Source organism: Rutidosis leptorrhynchoides, chromosome 4, assembly GCF_046630445.1.
Source record: "Rutidosis leptorrhynchoides isolate AG116_Rl617_1_P2 chromosome 4, CSIRO_AGI_Rlap_v1, whole genome shotgun sequence".
Taxonomy (NCBI): Eukaryota; Viridiplantae; Streptophyta; class Magnoliopsida; order Asterales; family Asteraceae; genus Rutidosis; species Rutidosis leptorrhynchoides.
Genome location: NC_092336.1, coordinates 142,636,238 through 142,649,764, shown reverse-complemented (window position 1 = coordinate 142,649,764; position 13,527 = coordinate 142,636,238). Strand labels below are relative to the sequence as shown.

Sequence of the window (13,527 nt, the reverse complement as noted above, 5' to 3'; positions counted from 1 at the left end):
ATGGTTCGGGGGTATGCTCGTAAGGTCAATCTAGTGTTTATCATCTCCGCTGCGTTTACGTGCCTTTCCTGTTTTTTTGAATCTCAATATTGATACGTGAGCACTCATAACTTAACTTTTATATATTATTAGTGTATCCCTGACTAGTGCTCGAGTAAATATGATTATGCATGCATGTATGTTTAATTTAGTCGTTAGATAGTTTTGATAAATCATAAATTTGATACATATGCTACTGAGATAAGGTATAGGATATGCATGTCGTTGGAAAGCTGGCGAAAAACTATAAACTTTTCATTTAGATATCGTATGGTTTTGATGAACGGATTAAAAGATATCGTCAATTGAATTATCTATAATTTTAAAGTATTATTATCGTTATCGTTATCGTTATCGTCGTTATTATCGTTATTATTATTATTATTATTATGATTATTATTATTAATATTAATATTATTAAAATAATTAATATTTTTATCAAACTATCAATTTATTATTTTTATTGTCATTATTATTATTAAAAGTATCACTAATATTAAAACCATCATTTTTATTAAAATTATCATTTTTAATAGAAATATCATTGTTATTATAAAATATCATTATTATTATCATTTTAGTATTATTATTATTTAAAATTATCATTTTGAATAGAAATATCAATTTTATATAAAATATTATTATTACGGTTAATATTAAAAAGTATTGTAATTATTAAGATTGTCATTATTAGAATTATCATTTTATTATAATCATTAGTATTTATAAATATTGTTATTTTTATTAGTAGAATAATAATAATTATTATTGCAAAATAATACAACTTTCACTTATTATTGTTATTATCGATATTATTTTATCAAATAATTATGTGATAAAAAGATATTTTTACCACACGTAATATAATTACATTAATAATACATACCACTATATTTTAGGTAAACTTTATAAATTTTATTATTTAAGATATATAAAAGTATATTTTTTTTATCATGTATAAATTTTAAATATAAATTTTCATTTATAAATGACTTGTATTATTTTTTACTCTAATAAAATCTGTTAAAAATATTTAAATATATAAAACGACTATATTTAAGTTATATAATAATCATGAATAGATTTTGGAAGTCATTTTGGTCAAGTTGACTTTTGCATATTAGTCTCGAGCATTAGGATTGTGATACACTACGACTTGACCTAAGTTGTTAAACAGATATTGACCAACATATAAATATACATATTTAATTTAGGTTCGTGAATCCGATGCCAACCTTGCACTTGTTCAATGTCATCATATGCATAATTACTACGAAATACAGTATTGTGAGTTTCATTACTCCCTTTTTATATATATTTTTGAGACTGAGAATACATGCGCTGTTTTTATGAATGTTTTACGAAATAGACACAAGTGATCGAAGATATATTCTATGGTTGGATTATCAAAATCGAATATCACCCATTTTTAGCTTGGTAACCTAATAATTAGGAAACGGGTATGGCCCCTTATTGACGCGAATCCTAAAGATAGATCTATGGACCTCGACAAGTCCCATCCGGGGTACGGATGCTTTAGTACTTCTAGATTATTATTATTATACAGACGAGAGGTTATGTTTGGGGATATTCTATGCACTAAAGTTAAGTCGGTTATCAAGCGTTCACCATATAAATGATTTTTAATTCGCAGGTTATGCGTACTATATTGTGCTCGGGTTACGTGTACAAATAAATATCCAAAATTTTGTAGTCTATTAAAATGATGAAAATGAATGTTTATGATAAACTATTGAACTCACCAACCTTTTGGTTGACACTTGAAAGCATGTTTATTCTCAGGTTTGAAAGAAATCTTTCGCTGTGCATTTGCTCATTTTAGAGATATTATTGGGAGTCATTCATGGCATATTTCAAAAGACGTTGCATTCGAGTCGTTGAGATCAACAAGATTATTATTAAGTCATTTATAGTTTGGATATATTATGGAATGGTATGCATGCCTGTCAACTTTCGAGGATATGAAAGTTTGTCTTTTAAAACGAATGAAATGTTTGTAAAATGTATCATTTAGAGGTCAAATACCTCGCAATGTAATCATATGTTATTGTATTCGTCCTTATGGATTATGACGGATCGCTTCATTAGCCTCACCTATTTGTATAATTGATCAATTTGGATGTACATGTTTTCAAGAAAGCTAATTGCCTCACCTAATTTTGAAACTCTTCTTTATCTCTATATATAGCGTGAGATATAGAGAAGGTAAGTAACAAAAACTCTTTCACTTTGATACATATATTTTCTTCAAATGTCAAGCGCTACACCTTCTCAAAGTAGTGAACGTTGTCTAGAATCTCTCAAAGTTGCCAATTTGTCTCTAATCCTTGATAGATACATGGATACATACAACACTTTTCCAAAGGAGAAATTTTATATGAATGAAGACTTGTACCTTTACCAAGGTTTTTGGTATCGTTCAGGCGGATTGTAACGACTCAACCCGTTATCCAATCGAATACGCAGCAAAAGATTTTATTTTATTTTTTTATTTCAGAAGGGTGCGCGGCGCGCAACCCTTTAGGTGCGCGGCGCGCACAAGGCCTGACAGCCTCTGTCCGGATTTTCCAAATTTTGATTAAAGATCTCCCACTTCCCGACACTTTTAGACGAAACGCTTTTCACAACACATTATAATAAACAAGACTAACACGTTCAAATAATAAAACGAGTTTTACGACACCGGGCCCACGTCGGCCGTTTTACGACTTTCGTACAAAATACAAGTTTCAATCCCAATTTACACTTAGACGAGTTAGGACTCTATAACCCAACCCGGTACCAAGAGCATAATCCCGGGGACTACCAAATCCCCAATCCGCGTCCGCATATCCAAAAGCTACCCCATCGAGCCCAAGCGCTCCTACGCAACTAGTCTAACAACTAGCTAGCCTCATAACAAAATACCTAAAAAAGGTAAACAACGAGAGGGGTAAGCATAAAGCTTAGTGAATGCAATAATTATACATATACACATATAATATACCTACTTGCAGTCACTTACACACATACCGCATACAAGCTAGCAATATAATTAGCAACCATCTCAAGTATAAGGCTAATAACCTCTAATATCGTAAGCTAGCATAACCAATAGCATATACTCAAACAATATAATATGCTACACTACAACACATACACAAATCATATGGTTAACCATTCTCGCGTCATGGTGCTACCGGCTCTTTGGTTCACACCATACGCATCGGTTATGATGCTACCGGCTCTTTGGTTCACATCACAACCCGAGTTATACTCGCGCTAAAGTGCTACCGGCTCTTTGGTTCACACTCTAACAACTCGTGCCGTAGTGCTACCGGCTCTTTGGTTCACACTACAATACACGTACTATGACGCTACCGGCTCTTTGGTTCACATCATAGCACAATCACACATACTATGGCACTACCGTCTCTTTGGTTCATACCATAGCATACAAATAAATACATTATATACATACATATATAATCATTCCACTCACCTTGGAATGCCCGCACAAATCATGTATACCATGATCTTCGTCCTCAAATTCGAGCAAGTAACCACCTATATCACACATAGGTACAATATACACATAAATAGCCATTCTCTAAAAGAGAACCCGACACAAACTTCCCTTAGCCGAGGAATCACACCTTGCTCACCAAAATCCGCCCATTTAACACCTAATGGACACAAATCAATTACCACTTCGGGTGGTAATTCAAACCAACACAACAAAGTACAGTTTAACCCAAATCATACTTTACACCAATTAGACCAAACCTAGGTCTTAACACTAAATTACCACTTACGTAGTAATCATTTCAAACACCGATTACACCAAAACCCCAACACGTGCAATATTGACCCATATTTCTTTTGACCACGTTTGACTTATGTTAAAATATCACTTTAACCCCAAAATTACTTCTCGCGAGTAATTACATCCAAAAACATTATTTAACACTTAACAAAAGCGTTTATCATTCATTTAATCCAAATTAGTGTCGTCATCAATTTTGACCCATTTCAATTTACCCATTTTGACCAAACTTATAAAACGCCCAAAATCACTAACGACTAGTGATTATATTTCCAAAACACCAATTAATACCTAAATCAAGTATTTACATACTTGATTCACCAAAACTTGACTCAAAACCCATTTTGACACCAAACCAAGTCAACATCGATTTTGACTAGCAAAACTTGTTCTTAAGAACATCAAAGTCACTAACAACCTTTCAATCTAGAGGTTTAACTCCCAAACCAAGACAAATACTTCCAAATTCATCATCAAACCCTAAACCCACAATAATCGGGTTCACTTACACTAGCAATACAACAAAACCCCCAATTTCATGAGAAATGGGGTTTATAACCCTAACTAGCTCAAACCCCAAACATGAACAAGAATCATAAACAATAAAATTCAGAGTTAGAACTTACCTACACTTCCAAAACATAGCCGTGAACGAGGTGAACAACCTTAACTCTTGTACCTTAACCCGAGTCACCCTCCTTCTTCTCCAAATGGAGCTTTCCCTCTCTAAAACTCTTCCTCTCTCTAGGGTTTGAAGATGAGAGAGTTGTGGATGTGAAAGTGATCTATAATTGGATCCAAATCTGCCAATAAGGCTACAGATCTGTCCTCAAGTGAAAAGACCAAAAATCCCCTCATTTAACTCAAAATAGAAAAAGGCAGAAAACTGTCTCAGGTGGGGTGCGCGGTGCGCACCCTTGAATGTGCGCGGCGCGCACAAGGGTCTAAACAGATTCTGAAGTTCAGGGATTGATTCTGACAAATCCTGATTCTGATGTAAATTCTGAAAATGCATAAGTGTTAGGTAGACCTTTTGTGGCGCTTTCTGGTGCACACATTTTCTGACACCTTCAGAAACATTTCCTGACGCACAAAATTCAGGGTGTTACAACTCTTCCCCACTTAGATTGGATCACGTCCTCGTGATTCGCACCGAATACTAGAAGTTAAGCACTTCCCCTTTGAACATTCTCGCCTCCAAATGCGGAGTCACACGTGTAGTAATTACGTATCCGACGAAACACAATCAAGGTCGACATCTGATAACATCTTACGTAAATTCTAAGATCTCACCACACATTACCGCAACAAGCGATATCTCATACACTCAACGTCAAAATACGAAAAACACCATTATCCCTGCAAGTTCTCTCGACTAAAACTCGCAACAAGCTACATCTATAACTACATCACCTAACGCGATCTACTAGGTCCACTACACCGTGAACCAAGTCTTGCATTAATCCCAATCGAGAAGGATTCATGCCGCGTCGAAACTCAGTACTTTCAACGGTCCATAACCGTATCACTCAACGATCGCACATCCGCTTATGTGCAAACATTTGTTTTCCACCCTAGAAAACCCGTGATTCGCAATTTTACAAGTCGATGCCAACGGGGCAATCGACACGCTCCTCCGACTAGTACTTCTTACAGTCACCACAACCAGGTTATTCCTTCAACAAAGAAATTTTGGTATCCCAAAATATTTATACTGGGAACACAACTTTCCCATCAATCGATCCGCACACGACCACCAGTCTCTGGACTAATCCAGGGCGACAATAATACATCACATGCTAAATAATACATCAACACTCGACACAGGGTTCCTCCTCCAAACCCTACAACATATTCACACAAGACGGCTTACTAGTACTAGTAAGGAGACTATTCATATACTAGAATCCCGTCAACAACGAATCATCATCGTAACAATTCGCGATTTACCACACGACCCACAAAAATATTCACCAAAGCCGGGTGAACCTTCCTACCTAGACCGTCCGTTAAGGATGGACTCGACATTTCAATGCAACCTAAGGGTCACATCACTATGGTACACATTCTCGCAACCAAAACAACACTTGCGTGTCTCTATGTGAAACAATCAGAACCGCCACTCTCGCCTCACAATCGTCCATTAAGTGGAATAATCCACTTGACAATTTTCTAGATCACGTTTCCCGACAGGGAAAATACAGTATCCACCACAATATAGAAATTGTACCTATTCGACAATACGATCCAAGTTTCATAGCAACCCAGATTTTACATTCGAGAGCACCTGCAACAACAACTTCATTATCTCACCTCCGTGAACTCCATCTTTGCACTTGATCTCATACCTCACTTTGGTGCTACACGACCACCTTACATAAGAAGTCTTACACTTCACTTGATCTAGTACCACGGGAGCTTCCTCGGGTGGCAGTAAAAACTCCCCACTTAGGATTTAGCTCCACATTCTTACCGCAAAGATGATAACATCCCGCGGAAATTACCATTCCATACACACATGATCATTCTCATCACTAATCGTAAACACCGAATCACTGCAAATTCACTTTAGGCTCTCAGAGCCGTCATACAAAATTACCAGAGATGTCGTACACGCGACGACTTCGCACCTTCATACCACAAATCACAATCGACTTCCTTAATCGTTCGCTAAGCGAACTCCACCAAAGTCCCACATACGTCTCTATGCTTAAGCATACGTTACTCCGATAAATCAGTCGTGCATCTCAGTCGAGATCACCTGATGTGACGCCCCGTATAAAACCATCGTGTACGATTCGTCAACAACATGATCTTTACACGGTCAAGTACTACATGCTATTTGAAAACCAGTTTGCATTCATAAAGACATAGCGTTTACAAAAGATAACGTGACACAAAGGTCGTTACAAAGTCATTATTTGAAAATAACATAAACTACGAATGCAAAAGAAAGGTTCCATGATTGAGACATCTCTAAGATTATGCAGCGGAATTCTAGCACAGTAGGTCCTTAACAGCAAGTCTAAACACCAAGACAGCAAGTCTAAATAGCGGAAGCAAAAAACCTCTAAGCACCTGAGAAAACATGCTTAAAAACGTCAACAATAATGTTGGTGAGCTATATTTTAAGTTGTAATAGTAATGTAAGGTAGGCCACGAGATTTCAGTGTTCCAATACAGTATGAAAAGTATATGTTTAACCGTGGGCACTTGTTAACTAACTTAACGTTTATAACCCCCTAAAAGTACACTTGGCGAGTGCGTATGTTTACGAAGTATTAAACACCCGTTAAATTCTAGCGCAACTAGCCCGAGTGGGGATGTCAAAGCCAATGGATCCATATCTAAGATTCGTGTTCACCGGTTCAAAAACCAATGACTAAACGTTACCGAGCTAAGGGGAAAGTTTATGCCGTTGTATAACCCACACATATATAAAGTTTAAGTACTCGTGCCTAGTATGTAAAACGTAAAAAGTGCATGTATTCTTAGTCCCAAAAATAGTTAAAGTAAAAAGGGATGCTATAACTCACAGTGATAAGAGCGTTAAAGTCGATAATGAAAGTATGCGAGTAGTAAGTCGGTCCGAATGGTCGTCAACCTAAATCAAAGGTTACTAGGTCAGTAGGTTATCCTCATAAGTTTTAATAGTGCACAAAATAAGTTTAAGTGTCATAATCATCATCGTTCATCATCATAAAAGCTAAGTAAGTTTGACAAGAATAGAGATCAAAACAATAGGCTAATTTCGGTCAGCTGCCACAACCTCTACGTAAATCGAAAAGACCCGTAATCAGTGGCTATGGCTCTGTATATGAGTCCCCTAGTTGCTGACCAATTTCCAGAACCAAACTCGTCTTTGTTTGATCGTGGTGACGGTTTAAGTGCGAGTAGGTTAGAAATTTAGAACAACGTTAATAGGGTGTAATGACTTTCGGAAGGCCATAAATCCTAAACCGTAACTCGGATTAAGACGAGGTCTAAACAAAAAATCATCTACTCGAACCAAACTAACTGAAAATTAACTTTCCAGTAGCCCAAGTTGTCTGATCAGATCCCGAAAACAGTAAGCAAGGTGCTCCGGTGAGGTTCTTAGTGCTTGATGCTCATCACGGTTCTCATCCTTGATGCTTGTAGTTTCAAGTGAACAAATCGTTGATGGGTTAGCATCACCTTGACTAAGATTCTACCATCAACACACAATATGTTAAGACCAAGTAAGAACACAACTCATTTAAGAATCTTAGATGGATGATGAACCAAGGTTACATCATATCCTTAGTCTTAACACAATTACAAGTTACATTTACAACTAAAGCTACAAACTTTACTTCAATCAAGCAAGTATGAACATAATCTAAGTCAAATGAAGTGATGGAACCCTAAGCTAGAGAGCTTAGATCCCTTTCACACAAGTTTCAAGGTCACAAAGCTAGAAAGCTTGAACCGTTAGTGTTCTTGAAGAACTTGAAGCATAAAGCTTAGATCTTTAAGTTATATGAATACCATAAACACAAGTTTTGATCTTTATAACAAAATAGTGAGATCATAAGTTAGAAAACTTAGATCCAACAAAAGATATGAAGATCCAAGCTAGAAAGCTTGCATCTTGATTGTTCTTGAAGATCTTGAAGCATAAAGCTTGGATCTTTAAGTTACATGAAGATTACAAACAGAAGTTTGAATCTTTATAACAAAATAACAAGATTTAAAGTTAAAAGATATAGATCTATAAAGTGGGTGAAGATTCAAAGCTAGAAAGCTTGAATCTTCCATGTTCTTGAAAGATTCAAATCCATGTTTGAATCTACAAGATGTAATCAAGATCAAAAGCTAAATAGCTAGACCCATGATGATGATGATGAATTCTTGATGATGAGAAGGAGAAGAAGAAGAAAAATTCAAAATACTTACACTTTTAGAGAGAGAAAGAACTAGAGAGAATTAGAGAGAGTGTGTGTGTGTGAATTACAAATGAAAGCAAGTGTAAAATGGATGGAATAAGGCTAGTATTTATAGGTGAATGGGGGGTGAGGGTGGTGGTGGTGGCCATGAATTTGGAGGGGGGACAAGGGGGACAAAAGTTTGCTTTTTGGTTAATGGTTGTCTAAAGTTGGTGCTTATGTTGGGATCCCATGCAACATTTAGGATAATACTTGACATAAATGCTAGTATGTTCCCTCTAATAAATGGGCATTTGTCTTACATATTAATGGGTCACTAGCTAATAATAATTGGGCTAATTAAATAGTCCGCTAACTAGTGTAGGGTGGGCTAAGGCCCAACAAGGTAGAAAGTCCAACAAGACTAACTAGTAAGCATAAGTAAATTACTACGCGTAATTAAGCATCCATAAACCCAAGTAATTATTATTATAAAATAATAATTAAGATTTCGTAGTCATAATATCCCGATTACGACAAAAGTTAAACGTGTACGCAGTACGCAGTTTGTTCGTAACGTCAAGTGACACTAACGGTCATAAAGGTTTTCGGTGATCAAGTTAAGTATGCTACGTACTTAAAGGCACGTTTTAACATATAAATGAAAGTAAGCCATGTGTAAAAAGATTCCAGAGTATAAAGTAGCACAGTACGCACAAATACGCAGTTTCGCAAAAACACAAGGTACAAAAGCAAGTCGAAAAAGTCGGGTCGTTACATTACCCACCTGTTAATAGAAATTTCGTCCCGAAATTTAAGCTGAGGCAGGTGTTAAAGTCGGGAAGAGGTGAGGATACTTCTTCATCATTTGATCCTCTCGTTCCCAGGTGAACTCGGGTCCACGTTTGGCATTCCATCGGACTCGAACAATTGGAATCTTATTATGCTTCAAAGTCTTAACCTCTCGGTCCATGATTTCGACAGGTTCTTCTATAAAGTGGAGTTTGTCATCAATCGTAAGTTCATCGAGAGGGATGACAAGTTCTGGTTCAGCAAGACATTTCTTCAGATTCGACACGTGAAAAGTAGGGTGAACTGCGCTCAACTGAGTCGGAAGATCCAAACGGTAAGCTACGGGTCCAACACGCTCCAAGATTTCAAAAGGACCAATATATCGCGGGTTTAACTTTCTGCGCTTTCCAAAACGGATCACACCCTTCCAAGGTATGACCTTCAACATTACACGGTCACCCACGTTAAATTCGAAGTCTTTACGTTTAAGGTCGGCATAACTCTTTTGGCGATCGCGGGCTGCCTTAAGTCTCACTTGAATTTAGACAATCTTCTCGGTTGTTTCATGAACTACCTCGGGTCTGGTGATTTGCTTGTCGCCTACTTCGGCCCAGCAAATAGGAGAACGGCATTTGCCGCCATACAACACTTCAAAAGGTGCGGCATTAATACTCGAATGATAACTGTTGTTGTAAGAGAACTCAACTAGCGAAAAATGTCTCTCCCAAGCCTTCTCGAAGTTAATAACACAGGTACGCAACATGTCCTCCAAATTCTGAATCGTTCGTTCACTCTGACCGTCGGTCTACAGGTGATATGCGGTACTCATGTCGAGACGTGTTCCCAAGGAACGCCAAAATCTACAAGCAAAACGGGTATCGCAATCTGAGATAATCGATAAGGGTACACCATGATGGGATACAACCTCTTTGATGTATAGTTGAGCAAGTCTCTCCATCGTGTCCGTTTCCTTCATGGCTAAGAAGTGTGAAAATTTGGTAAGTCGATAAACGATAACCCAGATGGTATCATAACCGCCTACCATCTTCGGTAGCTTTGTGATGAAGTCCATCGGAATCCTTTCCCACTTCCATTGCGGGATTTTGGGTTGTTGAAGTAATCCAGATGGCCTTTGATGTTCGGCCTTAACTTTCGAGCAAGTCAAACACTTACCAACGTAAGTTGCAACATCCTACTTAAGATTAGGTACCCAAATCCTTCCGGCAAAGCATCGCTGTCCTGTCTCCTTAACCTCGAATCGTGAAACGAGGATGTTCAAGTGTTCTTGAGAAATATTCTTCTCCTTGAGAGCCTCTTCTTGAGCTACTCGGATCTGACTATTGAGATTTGAATGAATGATGATGTTCAAGGCGCGGACACGAAGAGGTACCGTCCTCTCCTTCCAGCTCAGGGCATCGGCTACAATATTTGCCTTTCCAGGATGGTAACGAAGTTCACATTCATAATCGTTCAGCGTCTCGATCCATCGTCGCTGCCTCATGTTCAGTTGTTTCTGATCGAATATGTGCTGGAGTCTTTTGTGGTCGGTGAAGATGTTACTTTTAGTTCCATACAGATAATGTCTCCACAATTTGAGCGCAAAGACAATGGCTCCAAGCTCGAGATCGTACGTTGTGTAGTTTCGCTCGTGAATCTTTAGTTAACGAGAAGCATAGGCAATAACCTTCGATCTTTGCATCAATACGCAACCAAAACTATTTTTCGAGGCATCACAATATACGACGAAATCATCACTGCCTTTAGGAAGAGATAAGATAGGTGCGGTGGTCAATTTCTGCTTCAAGTTTTGAAAAGCTGATTCGTGTTCTTTTTCCCAAACGAACTGTGACGACCCGGAAATTTCCGACCAAATTTAAACTTAATCTTTATATTGTTTCGACACGATGAGCAAAGTCTGTTAGGTTGAGTCTCAAAATTTTCGAACTGTTTTCATATATTCATTTAACCTTGACTGTTCCGACGATTCACGAACTATTACTTGTAAATAAATAGATACATAAATAATTAAATATATATATATATATATATATATATATACATATACGGGTTATATACATAATTATTAATATATGTATATTATAATGCATAAAAATTTAATACTCAATATAAGTTATTATATAATATATAATCATTAAATATTATATGATTAATAAAATATATTTACAAGTTAAAACATAGTTGTATTATTATTGTTATCATTATAAATATCATAATTAGTAGAAAAATTAGGAATTTAATTACTATTATAATTATTACCATTATCAACAAAAATCATTATTTTAGGATCATAAAAATAAATACAATTTATTATTATTATCATTAATAATATTATTTGTAACATTTTATAATTAATATCAATATTCTTATATATTAATAATAATAATTATTAATATAATTATTATTAGTATTATTATTAATTATTAATATGTATTAATTATAAATCAATTAAGTTAGGGAATCTGTGCACATCACAAATAAATTCTTTCTTCTGTCTGTAACAGTAAATTGTATTGAAAATCATTGCTATCCGATAACAGAACGATTACAAATGCAGTTAGAAATCATTATCAACTTTATATTTTTGGATTCGTTTCTTCTGCTTCTGATTGATAACTCTGTCGACCACCATACACTACAAAACAACCTTGATTAAAGTAAATGCTACATAAAATTAATCAATTACATTGCATCTTTTATCTTATTTTAGGATCAAATCATCAATCTTCACATTCATGAAACACTTCTTTCATACAAATATCCACTCTTGAAAACCCTTATTTTGGAGATCATGCATAACCACAAACCCTAACCATGGTTCTATCTCTTCTCTATTTCGTTATTCATCCAACAAAAAGAACAACCTCCATCACCACCTTAGATCACCTTAAATGCTTCTTTTCTTTAAACAAATCAAACCCTTCACCATCAGTATGTCGTGAATTTTTCGAACCACCACACCTTGATCACATTCGACAACCATACCACCACCCTAACTCGAATACCACAATCGCCACTTTCATCAAACAATATCAACAAAACACCTTCACCATAATAAACGACAACCTCCCTTCACCACCTCTAACACCACCATTAGAACCCCACCACCTTTATCATTTAAACAACCACGCCACAACCACCCAATACCACCACATACGATCACCAGTTGCTACTGTTTTCTGTCCAAAACCCGCCACCAAAAACAACACCCATGTACGTATTATTGTAGCTGTTAATCACTATTTTTCTTCTTTTTATTTCTTCTTCTGTTTTCCTATTTCTATTTCGTATGAACACAGCCCACACGCCACCTTGAAACCCATATCAAACACCACTCTATTTTGTTATTTTAAATCGAAAACCACAAGTAAACTTGTTGGTTGGGTACTATCCGACTAATATGAGAAGAAAATAAGATGGGACTATTAAAAGGATGTGCTGTAAACCGCTAGTCAACAATTACCCAACATAATATACTCTTTTTTTTGTTTCCTTTTGTTTCGTAAACCACACACACAACACGCTTTTTGTTAATCAAGGGGACAAGGCATCACTTGTTGGCCAACAAAAGCATCCATTTTTTTCGGTTTTCAAAGTACGTTACTAATGATAGCAAGATAGAGATGGGGTAATGGAAACTTGGGTTGAGACTTTTAAAAAAAAAAATTACATTACGGGCCATATATATTTATGATATATTTATGGCCTAAGGCCATCACAATTGAGTGTTGTAAAGTCACTTTATAAAATAAAAATCAGTATAAATTAACAGGATTTAGGTTGTGCAAGTGGAAGCCGACCACTATTAAACAAACATGATTCTTTTGGCATGCGTTATAATTTTTTTATGGATCATGGGTGCATGATGATGTTTAATATCAACAAAGAAAGAGTGATGCTAATGCTTGTGTAGGTCCTAATCGAACAAAGGAAAATACACCCACTTGCAAGACAAACTTTTGTTTG

The 13,527-nt window shown here is 36.2% G+C and overlaps 1 protein-coding gene across 1 annotated transcript in view; it reads left to right on the top strand.

The window, feature by feature from the left end:
- Positions 1 to 2,311: 2,311 nt before the first annotated feature.
- LOC139841092 (cytosolic sulfotransferase 13-like) overlaps positions 2,312 to 13,527 on the top strand; it is a 46,374-nt gene continuing 35,158 nt past the window's right edge. The window contains exon 1 of the mRNA XM_071831324.1: positions 2,312 to 2,490. Coding sequence (XP_071687425.1) covers positions 2,312 to 2,490 — 179 coding nt within the window. The remainder of the gene's footprint in view (positions 2,491 to 13,527) is intronic.